General features: G+C 48.0%; 2 protein-coding genes and 1 long non-coding RNA gene across 3 annotated transcripts in view; 2 read left to right on the plus strand and 1 right to left on the minus strand.

Moving 5' to 3' along the window:
- Positions 1 to 6,885, plus strand: part of trappc12 (trafficking protein particle complex subunit 12) — a 33,739-nt gene extending 26,854 nt beyond the window's left edge. The window contains exons 9-12 of the mRNA XM_068601594.1: positions 1,098 to 1,196; positions 1,285 to 1,388; positions 2,446 to 2,533; positions 4,657 to 6,885. Of these exons, the coding sequence (XP_068457695.1) occupies positions 1,098 to 1,196; positions 1,285 to 1,388; positions 2,446 to 2,533; positions 4,657 to 4,899 (534 nt within the window). The 3' untranslated portion in view covers positions 4,900 to 6,885. The remainder of the gene's footprint in view (positions 1 to 1,097; positions 1,197 to 1,284; positions 1,389 to 2,445; positions 2,534 to 4,656) is intronic.
- A 623-nt stretch (positions 6,886 to 7,508) lies between these two features.
- adi1 (acireductone dioxygenase 1) lies at positions 7,509 to 10,046 on the minus strand. The gene is made up of 4 exons (XM_068601595.1): positions 9,805 to 10,046; positions 8,391 to 8,510; positions 8,138 to 8,317; positions 7,509 to 7,876 (listed from the first exon to the last, which is right to left on the minus strand). The coding sequence occupies exons 1-4, from the start codon at positions 9,925 to 9,927 to the stop codon at positions 7,745 to 7,747; spliced, it is 555 nt and encodes a 184-aa protein (XP_068457696.1). The 5' UTR covers positions 9,928 to 10,046; the 3' UTR covers positions 7,509 to 7,744.
- A 3,534-nt stretch (positions 10,047 to 13,580) lies between these two features.
- Positions 13,581 to 14,795, plus strand: LOC137803293 (uncharacterized). Its single transcript, XR_011080049.1, has 3 exons — positions 13,581 to 13,630; positions 13,734 to 13,835; positions 13,928 to 14,795. It is a non-coding gene; the product is annotated as an uncharacterized lncRNA (long non-coding RNA).
- The last annotated feature ends 8,921 nt before the right edge of the window (positions 14,796 to 23,716 follow it).

Below are 23,716 nucleotides of genomic sequence, written 5' to 3' on the forward strand. Positions count from 1 at the left end.
TCCCTACATGCAGCACATAGAGAGACATGAGGACACCACGTCTCTACATGCAGCACATAGAGAGAGACATGAGGACACCACGTCTCTACATGCAGCACAGAGGGAGAGACATGAGGACGCCACGTCTCTACATGCAGCACATAGAGAGAGACACGAGGACACCACGTCCCTACATGCAGCACACAGAGAGACATGAGGACACCACGTCTCTACATGCAGCACATAGAGAGACATGAGGACACCACGTCTCTACATGCAGCACATAGAGAGACATGAGGACACCACGTCTCTACATGCAGCACACAGAGAGACATGAGGACACCACGTCTCTACATGCAGCACAGAGGGAGAGACATGAGGACGCCACGTCTCTACATGCAGCACATAGAGAGACATGAGGACACCACGTCTCTGCATGCAGCACATAGAGAGAGACATGAGGACACCACGTCCCTACATGCAGCACATAGAGAGAGACATGAGGACACCACGTCTCTACATGCAGCACAGAGTGTTGCTGCTACAGGAACGCTGCAGATCTCAAGTCCACCGTTCATTTCAGGTTTCTATTGTGGGCCGATCCCAGTAAGAGACAAACAGTCAATACAACCCTGTTCCTACAGAAATGTAAAACACATAAATATACTGTTGAGATTTTTAGAAATTAAAAACTGCACCATAATACACACTTTCTGTACCTTGTAGCAGCACAGTACACACACACACACACACACACACACACACACACTGACCTCTCTGTCGCCCTGCTCAGCAGTCCAGTCACCATGTGAGTGATGTGTGAGGGAGGAGGGAGGAGGGTCACATCACCAGCTAATACACCATATGTTTGATTAATGCCCTCCCCTCCTCCTTCCCTCCCTCCCTCTTTCCTTCACTCCCTCCCTTCATCCCTCCACACCTAACCTGTCTTGTTCTTCTTTACCTCCCTCGCCCTCCAACTGTCTCTACCTCCTACTGTTTACCTTTCCACCTCTAACTTCTCTCTCTGTCTCTCTCTCTCTGTCTCTCTGTCTCTCTCTCTCTCTCTCTCTCTCTCTCTCTCTCTCTCTCTCTCTCTCTCTCTCTCTCTCTCTCAGGACTATGTTCTGGCTGTGGAGACCTATCACTCCATCATCCAGTATGAACCCCAGCAGGGAGTGCAGCTGCTCAGCGGCATCGGACGCATCTTCTTGCAGGTACTCACTCACTCACTCACTCACTCACTCACTCACTCACTCACAGATCAGGGGTTAATGTGCCGCTCTTTGCTTTGTTCCTGGCCAGATTGGAGACGTGCAGACGGCAGAGCGGTACTTCCAGGACGTGGAGCGGGCCTGCCAGGTGACGGGCGGCCCGCCCGGTCACACCACCTGCGTGCTGATGAACAGGTAGCGGTTAGCACCTCCGCAGCGGCCTTTACTGGCTCCTCTCCGCTTCCTTCAGGGCGCTTTGCAGCCTCGTGCTTCCCTCTGCCGTGCGATGAAGCTCGAGAGGTCACGCCTGTGGGCCGAGGAGGTGTGAAGCACGGACCAATCAGGAGACGGCAGGGCTCCAGGCGAGCTGGTAGCACGAGCACATGATGCTATTGCACCTGCTTCCTTTTCTGTTGCTTCAGCCTATGGTGGAATTTAACTCAAGTAATTCAATTCAGTTTATTTTGTAGAACCCAAAATCACAAATACAAGATTTCCCCAAGAGGGCTTTACAATCTGTACACATGACATCCTGTCCCAGAACCTCACATCGGATCAGGAACAACTCCCCCAAATAAAGATAGAAAAACCCTTTCAGGAAGAAGCGTCATAGAGCAACAGAGGAGGATCCTCTATCAGGATGGACAGAACAACAGATGTCATGTGACCAGAAGGAGCAACGTAACAGAGTTGCAGCACATTACATGAATATGAATAAGTAATGTACTGTAATTCTGACGCAGTACTTTAGTTGAGTACTTCTGTTTCTTACTGCATCTACTTCTACTCCAGACTTCCAGAGGGAAACTTTTTACAGCCCACACATGTGTGACCGCTTCACTTCCCTTTTCCATGAATGAAACGTAGTCATCTGCCTGCGAGCACACAACGTACATCGAACTGGCTCCAAGTCGATGAACCACAGCTCTTCAATGTTACACTTCTGATAATGTTTTACTTGTAATGGTTTCTAGACTGGTATTCCCCCCCGCTGGTACAGCGCGCTGTTACTCCATAACTCACACACTCTGTCACACCTCACACACACTCTGTCACACCTCACACACACTCTGTCACACCTCACACACACTCTGTCACACCTCACACACACTCTGTCACACCTCACACACACCTCACACACACTCACACACTCGTCACACGTCACACAAACTCTTTGCCTTCCAGAAGGAAGTGAACACACTTGTTTCATCAGTGGATGTAATGGTGTGTGTGTGTGTGTGTGTGTTTTCAGGGCCTTCGTCTCTCTCAGTCAGAACAACTACGCTGAGGCTCACGCGTCCTTCTCTGAAGTCTTGACCGTCGACCCCAAAAACCCTGTCGTAAGTGCTGCCACGGCAACAGCCCAACACAGCTGTGAGTGTGGTGGTTGTGAGGAAGAGGATGCTGCGGGGCGGAGCCCTGCGGCGTCCTGTGAGGAAGAGGATGCTGCGGGGCGGAGGCCTGCGGCGTCCTGTGAGGAAGAGGATGCTGCGGGGCGGAGGCCTGCGGCGTCCTGTGAGGAAGAGGATGCTGCGGGGCGGAGCCCTGCGGCCTCCTGTGAAATGTCAACAGCACATCATAAAATGTGTTTTATTCTTGAGTTATTGTTATCGGACTTGACGAATGGTCACTTCCCTGTCACTGATCTTTGAAGTTGATCTTAAATTATGAGCCATTTTGTTAAGTATCTTTCAACATGAAGCTCTATAAATCCTTCATCGATCATCCTTTTGCTGTTTAATGATGATGATGGTGACGTCTCCGCGGCGATGGATTGCAGATACATGTGATGAATTAGTGGGATGGGAGCTATAAATATCCACAGCCGTGTCACCACAGCTGCTCCGGCGCGCTGGAGAAACGCGCCATGCCACGCGCCATGCCACGCGCCATGCCACGCGCCACGCCATGCCACGCGCCACGCCATGCCACGCGCCACGCCATGCCACGCGCCACGCCATGCCACGCGCCACGCCATGCCACGCGCCACGCCACGCGCCATGCCACGCGCCATGCCACGCGCCATGCCACGCGCCATGCCACGCGCCATGCCACGCGCCATGCCACGCGCCATGCCACACGCCGATGCACCGGCCGTGAGATGCTCGTGTCCTCGTGCTCGTGTCCTTGTGCGCACGCTCGTGTCCTTGTGCTCGTGTGCTCGTGTCCTTGTGCTCGTGTGCTCGTGTCCTTGTGCGCGCGCGCTCGTGTCCTTGTGCTTGTGTGCTCGTGTCCCTCGTGCTCGTGTCCTTGTGCGCGCGCGCTCGTGTCCTTGTGCTTGTGTGCTCGTGTCCCTCGTGCTCGTGTCCTTGTGCGCGCGCGCTCGTGTCTTTGTGCTTGTGTGCTCGTGTCCTCATGTCCCTCGTGCTGGTGTCCTTGTGCGCGCGCTCGCGTCCCTCGCGCTCGCATCCCTCGCGCTCGCGTCCTCGTGCTCGCGTCCCTCGCGCTCGTGTGCTCGTGCTCGTGTCCTTGTGCGCACGCTCGTGTCCTCGTGCTCGTGTCCTTGTGCGCACGCTCGTGTCCTCGTGCTCGTGTCCTTGTGCGCACGCTCGTGTCCTCGTGCTCGTGTCCTTGTGCGCACGCTCGTGTCCTCGTGCTCGTGTCCTTGTGCGCACGCTCGTGTCCTCGTGCTCGTGTCCTTGTGCTCGTGTCCTTGTACTCGTGTCCTTGTGCGCGCACTCGTGTCCTCGTGCTTGTGTGCTCGTGTCCCTCGTGCTCGTGTCCTTGTGCGTGTCCTCGTGCTCGTGTCCTCGTGCTCGTGTCCCTCGTGCTCGCGTCCCTTGCGCTCGCGTCCTCGCGCTCGTGTGCTTGTGCGCGCGCTCGTGTCCTCGTGCTCGCGTCCCTCGTGCTCGCGTCCTCGAGCTCGTGTGCTTGTGCGCGCGCTCGTGTCCTCGTGCTCGCGTCCCTCGTGCTCGCGTCCTCGAGCTCGTGTCCTTGTGCGCGCGCTCGTGTCCTCGTGCTCGCGTCCTCGCGCTCGTGTCCTTGTGCGCGCACTCGTGTCCTCGTGCTCGTGTCCTTGTGCTTGTGTCCTTGTGCTTGTGTCCTCGCGCTCGTGTCCTTGCGCTTGTCCTCGCGCTTGTCCTCGCGCTCGTGTCCTCGCGCTTGTCCTCGCGCTCGTGTGCTCGCGTCCTCGTGTCCCTGTGCTCGTGTCCTCGCGCTCGTGTCCTCGTGTCCTGAAAGCAGGCTGACAGCGAGCCGAGCTCTCTCCATAGAGGACATGAATCGGCCTCCCAGCAGCTCTATAGCTCACTCAGTGACTCGCTGTGTCTCGTTGGTTTAACCAGAACGTAAAAGCTTTATTTGGAGCTTTTCAGGCAGACGTAATGTATCATTTCAGAAGTTGAACCCTCAGTTTTATTTGCTTTGCACAGCTCAAGTGAAATTCAAATGAAGGCCCCTAAAAGCTCGGCCTCAATCCGTCCTCACCCGATACCCTTAACCTCCTGCATCTGTACATTCTCAGGCCAACAACAACGCAGCGGTGTGCCTGCTCTACCTCGGCCGGCTGAAGGAGTCCCTGGGCCAGCTGGAGGGCCTGGTGCAGCAGGACCCTGCGCTCTACCTCCACGAGAGCGTCCTCTTCAACCTCACCACCATGTACGAGCTGGAGTCGTCACGCAGCACCCAGAAGAAGCAGACGCTGCTGGAGGCCGTGGCCGGCCGCGAGGGGGACAGCTTCAACGCTCAGTGCCTCAAGCTGGTCTAGCAGGGAACCGGAAGAACACACACACACACACACACACACACACACACACACACACACACACACACACACACACACTGAAGAGGAGTACAAAGCCCACACAAGCTGCTGGAGTGACTCTCTGCAAAGGAAATGGCTCCACAAACAAAACAAAATATCCTCTTTGTGCGTGGAAGTCGATGTTCATTTTACAGATTAAATATTTTGACATTTTGGGAGATTTGCTTCTTTGCAGTGAGTCCGATGAGAAGACCGATACAGCTCTTGTGTGTGTTTACCGTGAATAAGAAGCTCGGGCTCCAACAAAGAGATTGGAATATGGAAAAGGGCGCAGAATTTTATCAACTGGAACTTCCATCTGCACGAGTATTCATGAAAGATGAATGTATTTGTAGGGAGGCTGGTTGTGACCAGGCTTTCATTTCCTTCTCTTTGCCCCTTGAGAACGTTGCGAAGGAGATGGTTTTACCAATCTTCCAGGGCAACCAATAATATGCGCTTCATGGCAGATTGTCTTGCAGTGCAGACAAGCTAAAGCTAACCAGCTAAAGCTAACCAGCTGCTCGCTTCATACTTAGCACGCAGCGGGATCGCTCTTCACATTGGAATCTTCACAAGAAGGCAAAACAAAAGTTTTTTTCCTCAAGAACATGAATTATTTTTTACTAAAACAATTCCAGTCCCACCAAAAGAGGGCGCCATGAGGAAAGAACACAGACACACTGCACTGCAGACCTGTGGTTTTAAGAGTTACAGGGTCATAAAGGTAACCTGGACGCGGGCATTATCCTGATCTTCAGTGTGCTCCAGGACTATCAAACCACAAAGGAGCCTCTTCCCCCACAGACTGACTGGAGGAACAGAGGATGGTAACAATGGATAGAAACAGTGGATGGTAACAATGGATAGAAACAGTGGATGGTAACAGTGGATGGTAACAATGGATGGAAACAGTGGATGGAAACAGTGGATGGTAAGAGTGGATGGAAACAGTGGATGGTAACAGTGGATGGTAAGAGTGGATGGTAAGAGTGGATGGTAAGAGTGGATGGTAAGAGTGGATGGAAACAGTGGATGGTAAGAGTGGATGGTAAGAGTGGATGGTAAGAGTGGATGGTAAGAGTGGATGGTAACAGTGGATGGTAACAGTGGATGGTAAGAGTGGATGGTAAGAGTGGATGGTAACAGTGGATGGAAACAGTGGATGGTAAGAGTGGATGGTAAGAGTGGATGGTAAGAGTGGATGGTAAGAGTGGATGGTAAGAGTGGATGGTAACAGTGGATGGTAACAGTGGATGGTAACAGTGGATGGTAACAGTGGATGGTAAGAGTGGATGGTAAGAGTGGATGGTAAGAGTGGATGGAAACAGTGGATGGTAAGAGTGGATGGTAAGAGTGGATGGTAAGAGTGGATGGTAAGAGTGGATGGTAAGAGTGGATGGAAACAGTGGATGGAAACAGTGGATGGAAACAGTGGATGGTAACAGTGGATGGAAACAGTGGATGGTAAGAGTGGATGGTAAGAGTGGATGGTAAGAGTGGATGGAAACAGTGGATGGTAAGAGTGGATGGTAAGAGTGGATGGTAAGAGTGGATGGTAAGAGTGGATGGTAAGAGTGGATGGTAAGAGTGGATGGTAAGAGTGGATGGTAACAGTGGATGGTAACAGTGGATGGTAACAGTGGATGGCCGCTCGCCCACAGCTGCCAGCTTCATGACCGTGTGTAGTGAAAACAGATCAACCCTTCAGATCGCATCGTTTCCTGTTCACTTAAAACAAATTACGAGATTACAAATCCAAAACTGTACATATCAGAGTTGTTTGTTTTTGTTTCCTTTCTTTTGTGATTATATCAAAAATGATTATCTTGTTAAATCTTTTATTGATTTGTCCTATTGGATCTTTAATTATGACATATTGTGTTGATCATCTTTATGTAAATTAAGTTTTGTTTTGTCCTAAATAAAACTTATTTTAAAACAACTTTGGTGGACAGATCATTTAAAAAGGCACAGATTCAGATCTGCATTAGTTTTATGTTCCATAGATTACAAAATGTGAATCTGTCAGATTCTTGCGGACAAGTACATGATGAGCAATATGAAAGTAGAAAGATACACCACCGTGCCGCTGAGGGGACCGTGGGGAACAGCAACTTCCTGCCATTCAACATGACCGCAATGTTTCATTTCATCACAACTGTCATTTTTAGGCAGAAAACGGCAAAGAAGCATTGGCTCATTGGTAAATAATAATAATCCACAATTACACAAAGCGGTACTCCATTAACTTATGGAGCCGTGCAAGACCCTGCAATGGAAGTGGTCGCTACGTTGCTGTATAGTTTGACAGCTAAAACATTACATCATTCAACAGCTTTAACTTTGCGATTGTGTTGAGGCCAGCAGAGAAGGCCGAGCTGCAATGCTGCCCCTGCAAATATTTAAGATAAAAAGTGTTATCAAATGAAGGGATTAGGGCCACAGTTGGGCCATTATTTTGAAACCATAACAGGAAATGTTGAGATTAAAATAGTTCAGTTTCAACGGGTTAACAGGTCACATGGAACATCCTCCTAGTGTGTGGACATCATACCAGCAGCATTGCCGAGTTTGAAAGTCAGACATGAAAAAGGAATTTATTTTTAACTCAACACCGTCTGTTACAAAATAAAAGTCTTAAACGTCTTTCTGCAGACAGGTTGAAGTGCCCTCTCATCCGCATACACCTAGTTACTCTGCCTCTGATCAGCGTTAAATTGATTCATGTTAACTTGAACGTAGATGATCCTAACGGGTTGCAGACTCTCCAGAATCACCATCAGAGCCGAGCCGCCGGTGGAAAGCGTCACACGGCCTTCTCTCCGCGTTCCTGCAGAGAAGACAAGTACTTCTGCCGGGCGTCGAAGTCGTCGGCGGGCCGGTTGTAAGCTTTCCACACCGGCTCCCCCACAAACAGCCTCATGGCTTTGGTGTAGTTCTGCAGAGACAAACGCAGCATCATGCACAGCGAGCAGATGGATTCTGGTTATTCAATATGCAACTAACGCTTTTCCACACAGCTGCTCATTTTCCTGTCTGTTTTCAGCTGGATGGAGACACTCAGTAATCCTGCTAGTGTCCGCCAGCAACAACCCAACCAAGGACAAACTGTGTGTGTGTGTGTGTGTGTGTGTGTGTGTGTGTGTGTGTGTGTGTGTGTGTGTGTGTATGTGTGTGTGTGTGTGTGTGTGTCCCCTACAGTCTCGTCCAGGGTGAAGCGGTGGTAGATGCCGGCCGGCAGGGTGATCATGTCCCCCTTCGTCATGGCGATCCGGATCCAGCGCTCCTCCCCGCTCCTCACGTCAAAGTAGGCGTGGCCATCCAGGATGTAGCGGATCTCATCATCCAGGTGCAGGTGCTCCTCAAAGAACATCTTCAGCTGGAGGACATAAGTAAAACCTAATTAAAACCTCATGTTCAGGAGACATTGTGTGACAGGAGCGCTGTGGTACCTTCTGCTCGTAGTCGGGCAGCGTGTCCCGGTGGATGGAGATGACGTCCATGAAGGAGTAGCCTCGGTCTCTGCGAATCCGCTCCAGCTCTGGGTCGCTTTCATAGATGTCAGCATTCAGCTAACAAGAAATAAAATAAACTAAGTATAGCTTATTTTGTGTCAGCTTTCTGTTAGCATCTCTTGTATTAGCTTTCTGTTAGCATCTCTTGTGTTAGCTTTACGTTAGCATCTCTTGTGTTAGCTTTACGTTAGCATCTCGAAGCATCATGAATTTATTGTTGTATGTTTTAATATTTTTGGCGTGGGCCTTTTCTTTGTCAGTATACCCCCCATTTCAATTAGAAAATATTAAAATGATCGTCAAGAATAAATAAAGGGTTGTCTATTACTGAGGGGTATAAGAACACATCTCTTAAATACATTTGTTTTATTTATGTTTTCATTTTAATATTAACTATAGTAACATCTCTGGTGTTACGGGTCAATTTCACCTATGTATATTTACTTCAAGAAAAAGGCTAAAGTATTTTTTCCAACAATATAACTTTAATCCAAACACAAAATAAAAAGCAGAAGAAGTCATAGCACAACATATAGATTTACGAGGTCAACAACAACCAATCAATCAAATCTTGTATTTATAACTAACACAAAGGTCATCACTTTAACCAGAGCGTTTTAACATTTAGTGAAACATTAGTTTTGTTTTATTTAGTTGAAACAGAGGTTCCTAATAAACACATGCACGTGGTTCTGTTATGCATTTAAAACCTAAAACGTGTCGCTGCCCGTACACAGGACAAAGGATAAGATAAGGTAGTCCTTTATTAGTCCCTCAGTGGGGAAATCACGGGATTTTTAGCAGCCCTTATTTACAGAAATTGAAGTAGAGATAAGATCAAGAACTACTAAAATGTCGGCATGTTTGTAGTCATGCTGAAGTTGTCCAGGGGGAGGAGTTAGTTATAATCAAACAGCTGCTTATGGCGTCCTGTAAAAGAGTAAAGTGGCATGGTAAAGGCAGCAGTAACGTGGTAAAGGTAGCAGTGACGTGGTAAAGGCAGCAGTGACGTGGTAAAGGCAGCAGTGACGTGGTAAAGGCAGCAGTGACGTGGTAAAGGCAGCAGTGACGTGGTAAAGGCAGCAGTAACGTGGTAAAGGCAGCAGTGACGTGGTAAAGGCAGCAGTGACGTGGTAAAGGCAGCAGTGACGTGGTAAAGGCAGCAGTGACGTGGTAAAGGCAGCAGTAACGTGGTAAAGGCAGCAGTAACGTGGTAAAGGCAGCAGTGACGTGGTAAAGGCAGCAGTGACGTGGTAAAGGCAGCAGTGACGTGGTAAAGGCAGCAGTGACGTAGTAAAGGCAGCAGTGACGTAGTAAAGGCAGCAGTGACGTGGCCGTGACGCTCGCTCACCTTCCAGTAAAACACCCCCAGCGCCTCCAGCTGGCGCAGGGACACGGGCTCGTTGGGCTCCAGCCTGTGCGGCTTCCTCGGGTCCTCCTGGGAGCCGTCCATGTACCAGGCTTCCGCCGCCATGTTGCAGTGCTGTGCGCGCGCGTCAGCAGCGATGGGCCAAAGCTGCCGGAGCTGCGAAGCGGGTTAGGGTTAGTCTACTGAACTGCCGTGTGTCGACTCCAAGTGTCGGAGCTTGTGTCGAACGACAACTGTCACGTGACGACGAGCTTCGGACGTCACTAGTGCTTCAAGAAGCGTTTCATTGGTTTGATGCGTTGACAGCTGGACGCGTTGGCGCCTCAGTCCTCAACAATGTGGATGAAGACACAATGTAGTGGCACACACTGCTACTTTCACCATGTTCATAAGCACTTTCCACTGCCACTTCTGTCAAACCTCACCTCACTCAGCTTTGATGGACAAATATTATTCATCAATCTGTTGTCATAAAACTTTAAGGTCGTAATAAAACACAGAAATGAACTCTGTTGTAAATGCATCTATATTCTAGTGGGTTATGCACATGCTAAAATAACCTTTTCCGTTCTGCGTGGAGAGGATCAAATCCCATCATGAACATGTCTTTTCATGTTAACCAGCATTTAGTTTTATTGCAATGTAAAGAACAACAGGAGCAACATCGATAAAGGTTGTATCTAACATCCAATCCCTGAATGAACACGCGGCTTTAATGAACTTTCACTGCAGAAACGAGAGCATGAAACCTTGAGGTGTTGTTCCGGTGCTTCGGTCACTCTGTTCAACAGCTGCTGTAATTCCAGTCGCCACCAGATGTCGCTGTTCTTCTTCAAAGTGAAGCCCGAAGCTTCTAATCATTTTTAGTACAAATAGAAAGAAAGCCCCAAAGCTTCACGAGGCTTCATCCGCCATCACGAGAATCAGTTATTCTGGAGTCAGCGCTACTTCACTGCCAGCAAGGCAGAGGACGGGCTGCTAATCAGCGAGCCGCACAACACTGTTGTATCTTTTCCTAACCAAGTTTTTAAATGTCATTTAAAAATATTGTGAGAGACATAGAGAAGACAGAGGTGAGATGTGATTGGTCAAAGAGGTTAGAAAGCGCAGGTCAAGTGATATATATATATATATATATATATATATATATATATATATATATATATATATATATATATATATATATATATATATATATATATATATATATAGTACAGGTACTATTCAGTAGTAAGGGTCCCTGTGAGGGACAAACCACTCCTTCTTTGGTCCATGTTCAGTCTGTTGCTTACCTTAAAGATGTTAAAGACCAGCAACTGATTCACTTTATATAAAAGCAATAAGTGCTTTTCATGTTTTCCACTTTAGTTCAGTGTTTCTTCCTCAGTGAGAAAAGTCAAGTTCAGCGGCTGTTAGTGCGGCTGCTGGAGGCTCATGTAGCGCGAGTACATTTGTGTGCGTGAGTCTTGTTCTGCAAAGTAACTGATACATGTACTGGAGTAGAAGTAAGTAGTTTAATATTCTCCTGTTCTTTTCTATTATTGAGTCTGATTTTGGTCGAAGCCACACACCAATAATGAAGAGCTATTTATGAATTAATAAAAGTGAATCCCACTTTATTAATTAATCAAAAATAGTGTATCTCTGTTTACTGATTGTCACTATTGTAGTGGCAGACAGATTATATAAGTACTTGACTATTTACCTATTAAATATAGTTTTTAATTGCAATGACTTCAATTCAATATTTCTTCACTGTTAATAATACAAATATTAATAAGAGATGTAGACATTAGTCCATTGAATATATTTATTAACCACAACAGAGACAGTGCATATTGAACACAGAGCCCATAGTACAAGGTCACACAAACATTAACAAAAGCATATACACATTAATATATTTGTTTGACATATTTTACATATTTGATTTTTTGTGTCTCATCCAGATCCACTGGGGCTGGTATTTGAAAAGTAATCTGATCGGATTACAGCTATTGGATTGGATCAAATCTTGAAAATGGGTTTTTCAAAAGAAAAAAAGGATTCAGAAATTGGATTGGATCACGTAATCCAATCTTGTTGTTGATCCGGATCAAACCTTGAGTTTGGGTTTTTCAAAACTTTTTGGAAGGAATGAGATGATTTTGATTCTAAAAATCAGGATTAAACTGACCCCAACATGAAGGTTGAAATCATGGTGGATATCAGTAATAAAACTAGGTAACTAAAAGTTAAATAATACAACATTTATATCATGCAGTTTACATTATCTATATTTATGCATCAATTTCACTTGAATTTATTCTTAATCTCAGCCCTGTAATCAAGCGAGAAGGTCAATCACAGGTGGAGCCAGAGGGCCTAGGACCCCCAGAGAGAGGCTCAAAGCACCCAAAGAAAGATGGCGCCTATAGAGTGTATTCACGTGACGTCATCATCTCATCCACGCCATCTTGGGGTCCACCTAGTTAGCCTCCTGCTAGTGGGAGTCAATGGGTTTTGCGTACTGGAGACAAGTTTTTACACACAGGAAAGTTTCAAGGCGTACAAAGGTCTGCAGGCTTAAGGCTGATTTATACTCGGGTTTTACGCAGAGACGCAAGCATGCAAGACACGCATGGCCGACCTTGAGTGGTCAAATCGGCCATTTTGCGTACTTGCGTGCCTCACCCCAAATTTCTGACTATCCGTCAAAGCAACGCGAGCCGTACGCAGCCCGGAAGGCTGTGATTGGTCCGCTAACCACGTCCTTTCTGAGTCTCTCATTTCCGGTTTCATAGCATAATACCTCTGTTTTTAAAAGCCACAGCAGAAACAGGAACAATGGATCCTGTTGAAGAACGTTTGGCTGAAGAGGTCCACAAATATGAGCATTTGTAAAACCTGACAGAGTATCAGGACACGCAGATGGAGGTGAATTCCTGGAGGGAGATATCGTGAACGTCGGTGTGCAGGTCGACTCTACGGTCGTTGCGTCACCTGCTGTTCTGGCGTATGGAAAACACAGAGGAACTAAAAATCAAAACGAGTCCGTCAATCCGACTGCGTGGCCAGCCGGAGTTGGAGTTGCAGAAGTATAATTCAGCCTTTATGCTGTGTTCACACCGAACGCGTCAAGATTTCGACGCGCGTCGAGATTTCATGTAAAGTCAATGCAGAGCCGCGTGGAAGCTGCGCAGATGCGTGTTTCCCAGCGGGCAGCGCGTCAGACGCGTAGAAGCAGCGCGAACAGCCGTTGGTCGCGAGGCGAACTCGGGTCGACGCGCGTGTTGAAATTTCCCAACTCCGGAAGCAAAAACGCGTGAGTCATAGTTGCGTCAGCCAATCAGCGTTGAGATGGTCCGCTCGTCACCGCCGTCCTGCCGGTGCTGAACCAAACTGCTTCCTCCAGAAGGCGCTGATGGCGGCTTCATTCAGGCTGTTGTGGGACTAGGATACTATTATGAACCCAGACACCATGGAGGTGATGTTCACACGTTTTAGTGACTTCCACAACAGGTATAAAGCAGATCTAGTGGTTGTTTCATCTATAGTCTATAATGGAAAAGATCGCTCTTTTCAAGGAGAAAAGCGGCGGAGATAAGCCACGCCCCCTTTGTGGCGCCGTGGTTAGTCTTGCTGCTAACCGCGGCGCGCGCCGGGAAAAATCTGGACGCGTGTCGAGAATTTTTTTGACGCGTTTGGTGTGAACACAGCATGAGCCGGCCTCCAGTAACGAAGGAGATGACGACTGTGATGCCAGCCGGTCCAACACGTGAGTCCGTCTGGTGGAGTGCCCGGACTACCTGATGACTTCCTTTACAAGGTGGGTCGTCCTCCCGATACCAGCCGCTCACGCTGAAGTCCAGGTCGTTTCTCTACTTGACCTGCTGACCGCAGACGGGGTGATGATGCTTTTCTTCCTGCAGGTGGAGACGATGCACAACTTTGAGGCTGCAAATTCAGATGAGCTGGAACTGAACAGAGGCGACGTGGTGTTGGTGGTTCCCACTGCTTCAGTTGAGGATCAGGTGAGAAGTGGTGTCAGTAAGTAAGGAATGAGCCTCAAGTCAACAGTAAATCATGCTGCGTCCTGTTGTTGTTGTTGTTGTTGTTGTTGCAGGATGCTGGCTGGCTCACAGGAATCAAGGAAAGTGATTGGCTCACACTCGGCGTTGGTGCTCACAAAGGACTTTTCCCAGACAACTTTACACAGCGTTTGGAGTAAGAAGTCTCTTCGGCCGGTGGAGGTCAGCAGAAGCTTGAGACGTGCAGTCAGCGTGCAGCTGACCTGGAACACCTCGAACCTGCTGCAGCGGTCTGCTGGACAACACAGTGGTTTGAAACTATTCCCAGTGTAACTGAAAAGTACTAAGCATGATGTGATAGTACGGTCTGCCCTCTGAATTGAAATGTAATTTTGTTGCTTTTGAAAGAAAAAAAAGAATATATCGATGCATTGGGAATGTTGCAATCTCTACATGTTCATACAAACAAACAGCTATTGTTTTTGAAGAAAAATACATCTACTATACCTTCTTTGCACCACGTGTGTTGTAGTTCCTATGTTGCTCTGCTATTCAAGGATCAGTAGAGCTGTGGTCTTTCTAAATGTTCTCGAGTGTAACATGAACCTCTAGAGTTTGTTGTTATTTTCAGAGTCGTCATAACTGTAGTGTATTTCTATTATGTCATAGTTGAGCGTTTGTGTTGATGAGTCAGTGACAAGTGTTGCTTTGTTCTTGACAAAAGAAAGAGACGTGTATCATCTGAGCATTGATGAAGGAAGCAGTGCTCATTCAGCATGAACATCTCAAATCTTTTATCAAAGTATAATAAAAAAAGAGTCTTCCCACAATTACAAATATTAATGTTTAGCTGTATAAGTCACATGTCTTATTAAAATTGTATTTGCAAGAAACAGAGCCAAACAGAAGGCTATAAGTGTATGATCACAGGTAAGCTATTTACAAATGCAATATGCAATCTATGTTGTTGATATATTTCAGGTCTCCAAATTCCTGCATTTGTTTAGATGAACACATATGATGTCACTTCCTTTGATATTGAAGTTTGACCTGAATTTAAACCTTTTTGTGATGTACATCCATAAATATTCATGTCATGATTAATAAATAAGACTTCATATGATAAAAATGTAAAGGTTTTCTTGGGAATTAGGATTGTGGAAGAAAACCACATTGGGAGGGTTATGTATTAGGGTTATATATATATATATATATATATATATATATATATGCAGTGGGCAACGCGCCCTAAAGAAAGGGTTTTTTAACCAACCTTTGGGCTCCTCCCCTAATAAGTGCCAATATAAAAGGCACCTGTTTGCATCCATCTATCTATCTATCTATAATAAATTTAAAATAAATTAAAATTTTGTTGAAAGAATTCAGTGTCTTTATTTAACTGTTATACAGTTCCCTCTTTCTGTGATCACAAGTACAGTATTTTGATTACGACTGTAAAAACAACCACAGTACTGACTGATTACTACTATAAAATTACTACAGTATTCTCGAGGTACTGTGATTTGTTTTACAGTATGAATATTGTCTAATCTACTACAGCTACTTACCTGCTATTTGCTGCCAGCAGGTTACTGTAAATTCTACGGTAATCTTGATACAGTAGATCAGCGGTGTCAAACACGCGGCCCGCGGGCCGGATCCGGCAGGATGTCCAGTCCAACAGATGAAAAATTAAAAAAAAAATATTTTTTTTTAAGATCAAAAGTTACAGAGCTGGGAATTGAACCTCTGACCTCCTGCTCATAAAACAGTCATGCAAACCATTGTGCCATAGTCTCTGTTGTTGAAGCACAGATATTATTTGGTTGAAAGTCGTTAGAAATGGATCAAAACGCATCACAAAGCTAGGGAATCTGCAGAGGAGAGCAGGCAGATAAACAGAGAGCTGATGTCTGAATGTTTGGTCTTTATGTTTCTAGTTAATTGTTGAAAGACCTTAAAATAGAGTTGATCATCTAAAAACGTTCACCAATGATTTAAACACAAAGAAATATTGTTGTTATTTATGCATTATTATGCTGTTATTTTATTTGTCTAGCACATTTGAGATTAAAAAGGGCAGCATGTGGCCCCTTCACTAACATGAGTTTAACCCCCTGGTGTAAATAGATCGATAGCTGGATGGATGGATGGATAATTGAATTCAAAGTCAGCTAAAATGAAATCATGATATTCTGAATTTCACAATTTTCCAATATTCAAACAGCTCTAAAAGTAGATCCTTAAAACTGTACATTAAAATGACTTGTAGTTCAGGGTGACACCTGCTATGCTCATGGCCTTGATATATTACTGTACAGGTTTGGAGCAAATTGAAGGCGAAGTCGTCTCAAAAGACAATGTAAAGGTTATTTTTTCTAATGGTCCAATATTCAAACAGCTTTAAAAGCAGATCCTTAAAAGGTGAAAATCCAAAATCAGATTTTGAATTAGATTTTCAACCAAATCTGCACAGTGATATCTCAAGGCCAAACACACACACACACACACACACACACACACACACACACACAGCAGAGATCCCCTGAATGAGACTGCATGTCATTTATAGTCAGGTTACCAGCTTTGTTCCTTTGAAGGGGCGGCTGTAGCTCAGGAGGATGAGCGGTCGTCTGGATACCACAAGGTACCCGGCTCGATCCCCGGTCCGCCCGCAGTTCACAAGTCGAAGTGTCCCTGAGCAAGACACCTAACCCCTCATGCCTCCGCGGGCCCAGAGTGGCCCGTGGCAACCACCAAGCAATTTATGCAAATGCTGCGCCTAATGGCTCACAGTGTTGGTTACACATATGGTAAACACATCCAGAAGTTCACTAACCCTGTAAAAACGATGTTTGATTTAAGCTGACAAATACATGTAGCATAATGATGTAGGTTTAGGGTTAGGTAAATTGGGGTTTGTGGGGGACCCACAGCACCACAAAGCAGCACCGGGGCCCCCCGGATGCACTCTCCTCGAAGCGCCAGTCCAGAGACCCCCAGAACTCAATTCAGCTCCCCCCCAGTCCCCTCACCCCTGTAAATGTGAGCAGAATTGCCCTGAAAGCACAAAGGGTTAGGTTTGGTGAGGGGCGTGGCCCTCCGAAGAGGGCCACGAGTGCACTGGCACAGGGGGAGGTTAGGGTTAGGTTAGGACGGGGCCCTCCAAGGGGGGGCCCCGAGAAGCACTGGCACTGGGTGGGGTTTTCCTTGGGGGGAGAAGTTAAGGAAGCAGTTAAAAACCCTCAGGTAAGTAAAACCATAAAAAAATTTAAAAAAAGGTATTTGAAAACTTCCTAAAAAGAACAACCGGTCTGTCGGCCAAGTCACAGCGGGTTAGGGGAAAAAAAAGGGTTCCCACTGCCTTTCGGCAGCTGGAAGGCACGGGCTCACAATCCAGCCTTTGTCTTAATTTTGGTTCTCCCTTTGTGTCCTCATTTAGGGGTGATCTGGTTCCAGGACGCTGACCATCGGACCAGCCAGTGGACGGCTCCAGGTCCTCCCTCCCACGATGGCAGGAGTGTCGGTACAGGTAAGTGTGTTCATCCATACATACATCCATACATACACACATGCACACATATATACCCATATACATACATACACACATACATATATATATATACATATATATATACATACACACATACGTACACTCACACACACATACATTTTTTGTTATCATTTGTTTACATGTATCCATGCACACATACCCACACATACATGTACATACGTGTCCACATACGTCCACATGCAACATGATTCTTCCTAATCCAGTGATTTTTCCTTTTTAGATGGTCTGGTTCAGGCCGTGTGGATGCACTGTTTTCAGTGTCCTAATCCATTTCCTTTCTGTCGCCAGTCGCTGACCGTCAGACCAGCCCGTGGACGACTCCAGCCCCATCATCCCCAGATTTTCTCCCCCGTGATGTCGGAAATGATCGTACAGGTAAGTGTGTTTTTTATTTCTCCTCAGTGAATATAGATGTTGTTTCAGCCTCGTCAGTAAGCTGTTTTTAGTTTGGCCAATATATAATTTGGCACAAACCTGGCATTTTATACAATATACTACATTCTTGGAGTGTGGCGTGAAAGCCTGCAGGACTGGGACCCCCAGCTGGGTATGTATATTCTCTATGAATTTGGTGTATTTAAAAAGTCCTGCATGCTTAAAGCCCTTTTCTTTTCCTTTTCCGCCCAGGGAAGAGTGCACCAGAAGGTCCTTGAGGTTCTTATTCCTTCTGAAAGCGGCTATGGTCTTGAACCCGGCCAACGACTGCATCTGGTCCCGAGCCATTTGAAAGTTCCTCCTGGCTTTCACATTGAGGGTCCTGGAGGCCGGGGAGAGCGTGGTGATCAAGGGGATCAGATGGTAGGTGTTTTCCCTCGTGTCCGGTCCTCCCCTCTGTCGTGTGGCCCCTTCGGCGCGTCGGCTGTCCCTGTATGTATTCTGGAGAGAGGTGGTGTGTGTATGACCCTCCGCTTCAATGTGCCGGAGGTCAGGTGCAGTGTCGTGGAGAGTTTTGGTGTGTGGGTGGGTGCGTGCCTCTACGTGCCAGGGTCGGGCGCTATCCAGCAGAACCTCCGCCTTAATTTGCCGGAGGAATGTCCTGCCGTAGCCCCGCCGCCTGAGTGCCCGGAAAAGGATTCTTGTTGCCGACTCGGCATCCTCAGGCACAGTACAGATCCTAAGGTACCGTATCAATTGTGACTTTACAATTCCCCTGTATGTGTGTTTCGGGTGGTAACTTGACCTGTGTAGAAGTGCATGGGTGTCGGTTGGCTTGAAGTACACCCTCGTACCAAGCCCACTCTCTCCACTGTTTACTCTCCTTATGAATACTTCTGTGTCCAGGAACTCAATCTTTTCCGGTTGAAGATTATATTTGACGGTTATTGGGGGGTGGTGGTTATTCAAGACTGTGATGAAGCCACTGAAAGCCGCTTTGGAATGACTCCAGATCCCGAAGATATCGTCCAGATATCTTATATATAACAGAGGTAAGTGGTCGCATTTGGGGAAGACTGTTCGTTCCCAGTCCGCCATGTAGATGTTCGCGTAGGCCGGGGCGAACTTTTTACCCATTGCGGTACCATGGATCTGTAGGAATAATTCCGAATTGAACTCAAAGTCGTTTCTGGTGAGACCAAGCTCTAAAAGTGTGAGAAGGGCCTCGTCCGGCCTGGCGGGATCTGGGTATTGGAGGAAGATATCGCGCACTGCTTTCAAGCCCAATTGGGTTTCGATGTTGGTATATAGTGCGTCGATATCAATTGTGAAGAGCATTGCACCGGGTGGCACTATGATATGTTTCAGTTTGTTCACAAACTCATAAGTGTCCCGGATATAGCTATCATGTAGCTGTGACAAAGGGTTAATGTAGTGATCAATGAATTCTGCTACTCTATAGGATTCACTCCCGCAGTCCGAGACGATCGGTCTGCCAGGTGGGATCCTATGTGGGACCGTCCAAGTCTCCGGGCTTTTGTGGATCTTCGGAAGAAGATAAAATTGCCGTGGACGTGGAGGATCCTCACCCATCAGGTAATACTTTTGTTTCGCTGTTATGATTTTTTTGTGATGCAGGCCCTCTAGGATCCCCCGGATTGTTGTTTGGGTCTCCAATTGCACTGAGCAAGATAAAGGTGAGTAATGGGCCGCATTATTCAGCTGTCTGTACGCCTCCGTTAAGTATTGATTTCTGTCCATGATCACTATTTTTGACCCTTTGTCTGCTGGTTTGATTACTATCCCTGAGTTTGATTTTAATGTCTGCAAAGCTTCTCTTTCCCCCCTTGATAGGTTTTCCTCCTTTTCCCCAGCCCAACAGACCCTCTTCAAATCCCGATTATCCTGTTTTATTAGTTTTTTGATAGGTGCTGCTACCCCATCCCCTTTCGGTTCCCAGGTGGAGGGGCCCACAAAGGGGTCCCGAGCGAAGTCCGTCTCGTACCCGAAATGGTCCAGGAGCTTGAGACGTCTATGGTACCTGTGCAGGTCTCTGCGCAGCGTCTGCCTGTCCACCGCCTGGGGGGTAGGTATAAAGAAGAGGCCCCTCTCCAACACCCTCTCCTCATCCCGAGTTAAAACCAAAGATGCAGAAAGATTTAAGATATTTGAATGGGGCTGATTTGAATCCGCAGGTACCCCCGTCCTCAGTTTAACTGCACCATCCAGGAATGGAGGATCCCCTCCGCCGTCTCTGGCGTCCAATGGACTGGATCCTTTGGGTGAGTCTCAAACCGATCCTCCGAGATCCCCGTCAGAGTTTTGAAATTCTCCCCGATGAACAGGTTCAGCTCCCGCAGCAGCCTTTGGGCCTGCGGCGGGAGGCGCGAGGAGAACTGGATCAGCGGGACCCAAATCTCTGCCCGAGGGAAGACAATCCTGGCCCTTGACATGAGTTGTTGGAACTGCTTTTTCATAGTCAAGGGCTTGTTCCCCCTCAGGCAGTTATTCAGGCCCAGAGAGAGTACCACCTTCTGGGTCGTGAGGCAGGGCCCCAGTTTAAGCAGAACCTCTTTCATATGATGGATCTGGGCCCCCGGAAAGCTGTCTATTTGGACCATAGGATGGTGGTATTGGTGGATCCTGGACAGATTGGAATCGCCTATTATTAGGACCGGCGCCCCCACCTCCAAGTCCCACTGTGCCCCCTTGTGGAAGGTGTTGGGGTGGCGGGTGGGTTTCCTGCCCCCGGGGGCCCCCTCGGAGGGGGGTGGGGGATCCCCCCACCTCTGGGAACCCCCCACCCCTCCGATTGACTGCAGTGGCGGTTCCAAGGCCCTTACGGCCACATTGGTGCAAGGGGCGATGTTATCCCCGGGGACAGCGAGGTCTATGAGATCCATGTTCCCCTCCTGTCCCCCACCGCTGTGGCCCGAGCCCCCCGTGAGGTTGAGGCTGAAGTTGGGTCGCCAGCTCAGATCGCTGGTCTGGCTATCTGGGAGGGCGGCCCGATAGACCTCCGCCACACAGGCCCGATAGTGCCCCGTTGTTCTCAGGGGGGAAGGGGGTTTGGCCCGGCTGGGTCCCTCAACAGAGGGACTAAGGGGGCCCGGGTCCGGGCCAGAACATGGCCCCGGACCCGGGCTGGGGTCTGAGAATGGGACCCGCAGGTCCCCAGGGCCGGGAGTCAGGTCAGGGAGAATGTTGAGGTTAGAGCGGGGGCTGATTTCCGTGCCCGAAGGGTTAGGGTTAGGGTTAGGGTTAGGGTTAGGGTTAGGGTTAGGGTTAGGGTTAGGGTTAGGGTTAGGGTTAGGGTTAGGGTTAGGGTTAGGGTTAGGGTTAGGGTTAGGGTTAGGGTTAGGGTTAGGGTTAGGGTTAGGGTTAGGGTTAGGGTTAGGGTTAGGGTTAGGGTTAGGGTTAGGGTTAGGGTTAGGGTTAGGGTTAGGGTTAGGGTTAGGGTTAGGGTTAGGGTTAGGGTTAGGGTTAGGGTTAGGGTTAGGGTTAGGGTTAGGGTTAGGGTTAGGGTTAGGGTTAGGGTTAGGGTTAGGGTTAGGGTTAGGGTTAGGGTTAGGGTTAGGGTTAGGGTTAGGGTTAGGGTTAGGGTTAGGGTTAGGGTTAGGGTTAGGGTTAGGGTTAGGGTTAGGGTTAGGGTTAGGGTTAGGGTTAGGGTTAGGGTTAGGGTTAGGGTTAGGGTTAGGGTTAGGGTTAGGGTTAGGGTTAGGGTTAGGGTTAGGGTTAGGGTTAGGGTTAGGGTTAGGGTTAGGGTTAGGGTTAGGGTTAGGGTTAGGGTTAGGGTTAGGGTTAGGGTTAGGGTTAGGGTTAGGGTTAGGGTTAGGGTTAGGGTTAGGGTTAGGGTTAGGGTTAGGGTTAGGGTTAGGGTTAGGGTTAGGGTTAGGGTTAGGGTTAGGGTTAGGGTTAGGGTTAGGGTTAGGGTTAGGGTTAGGGTTAGGGTTAGGGTTAGGGTTAGGGTTAGGGTTAGGGTTAGGGTTAGGGTTAGGGTTAGGGTTAGGGTTAGGGTTAGGGTTAGGGTTAGGGTTAGGGTTAGGGTTAGGGTTAGGGTTAGGGTTAGGGTTAGGGTTAGGGTTAGGGTTAGGGTTAGGGTTAGGGTTAGGGTTAGGGTTAGGGTTAGGGTTAGGGTTAGGGTTAGGGTTAGGGTTAGGGTTAGGGTTAGGGTTAGGGTTAGGGTTAGGGTTAGGGTTAGGGTTAGGGTTAGGGTTAGGGTTAGGGTTAGGGTTAGGGTTAGGGTTAGGGTTAGGGTTAGGGTTAGGGTTAGGGTTAGGGTTAGGGTTAGGGTTAGGGTTAGGGTTAGGGTTAGGGTTAGGGTTAGGGTTAGGGTTAGGGTTAGGGTTAGGGTTAGGGTTAGGGTTAGGGTTAGGGTTAGGGTTAGGGTTAGGGTTAGGGTTAGGGTTAGGGTTAGGGTTAGGGTTAGGGTTAGGGTTAGGGTTAGGGTTAGGGTTAGGGTTAGGGTTAGGGTTAGGGTTAGGGTTAGGGTTAGGGTTAGGGTTAGGGTTAGGGTTAGGGTTAGGGTTAGGGTTAGGGTTAGGGTTAGGGTTAGGGTTAGGGTTAGGGTTAGGGTTAGGGTTAGGGTTAGGGTTAGGGTTAGGGTTAGGGTTAGGGTTAGGGTTAGGGTTAGGGTTAGGGTTAGGGTTAGGGTTAGGGTTAGGGTTAGGGTTAGGGTTAGGGTTAGGGTTAGGGTTAGGGTTAGGGTTAGGGTTAGGGTTAGGGTTAGGGTTAGGGTTAGGGTTAGGGTTAGGGTTAGGGTTAGGGTTAGGGTTAGGGTTAGGGTTAGGGTTAGGGTTAGGGTTAGGGTTAGGGTTAGGGTTAGGGTTAGGGTTAGGGTTAGGGTTAGGGTTAGGGTTAGGGTTAGGGTTAGGGTTAGGGTTAGGGTTAGGGTTAGGGTTAGGGTTAGGGTTAGGGTTAGGGTTAGGGTTAGGGTTAGGGTTAGGGTTAGGGTTAGGGTTAGGGTTAGGGTTAGGGTTAGGGTTAGGGTTAGGGTTAGGGTTAGGGTTAGGGTTAGGGTTAGGGTTAGGGTTAGGGTTAGGGTTAGGGTTAGGGTTAGGGTTAGGGTTAGGGTTAGGGTTAGGGTTAGGGTTAGGGTTAGGGTTAGGGTTAGGGTTAGGGTTAGGGTTAGGGTTAGGGTTAGGGTTAGGGTTAGGGTTAGGGTTAGGGTTAGGGTTAGGGTTAGGGTTAGGGTTAGGGTTAGGGTTAGGGTTAGGGTTAGGGTTAGGGTTAGGGTTAGGGTTAGGGTTAGGGTTAGGGTTAGGGTTAGGGTTAGGGTTAGGGTTAGGGTTAGGGTTAGGGTTAGGGTTAGGGTTAGGGTTAGGGTTAGGGTTAGGGTTAGGGTTAGGGTTAGGGTTAGGGTTAGGGTTAGGGTTAGGGTTAGGGTTAGGGTTAGGGTTAGGGTTAGGGTTAGGGTTAGGGTTAGGGTTAGGGTTAGGGTTAGGGTTAGGGTTAGGGTTAGGGTTAGGGTTAGGGTTAGGGTTAGGGTTAGGGTTAGGGTTAGGGTTAGGGTTAGGGTTAGGGTTAGGGTTAGGGTTAGGGTTAGGGTTAGGGTTAGGGTTAGGGTTAGGGTTAGGGTTAGGGTTAGGGTTAGGGTTAGGGTTAGGGTTAGGGTTAGGGTTAGGGTTAGGGTTAGGGTTAGGGTTAGGGTTAGGGTTAGGGTTAGGGTTAGGGTTAGGGTTAGGGTTAGGGTTAGGGTTAGGGTTAGGGTTAGGGTTAGGGTTAGGGTTAGGGTTAGGGTTAGGGTTAGGGTTAGGGTTAGGGTTAGGGTTAGGGTTAGGGTTAGGGTTAGGGTTAGGGTTAGGGTTAGGGTTAGGGTTAGGGTTAGGGTTAGGGTTAGGGTTAGGGTTAGGGTTAGGGTTAGGGTTAGGGTTAGGGTTAGGGTTAGGGTTAGGGTTAGGGTTAGGGTTAGGGTTAGGGTTAGGGTTAGGGTTAG

Source organism: Clinocottus analis, unplaced genomic scaffold (genome assembly GCF_023055335.1).
Source record: "Clinocottus analis isolate CAN_PGR_092001 unplaced genomic scaffold, fCliAna1.0.p SCAF_52, whole genome shotgun sequence".
NCBI lineage: Eukaryota > Metazoa > Chordata > Actinopteri > Perciformes > Cottidae > Clinocottus > Clinocottus analis.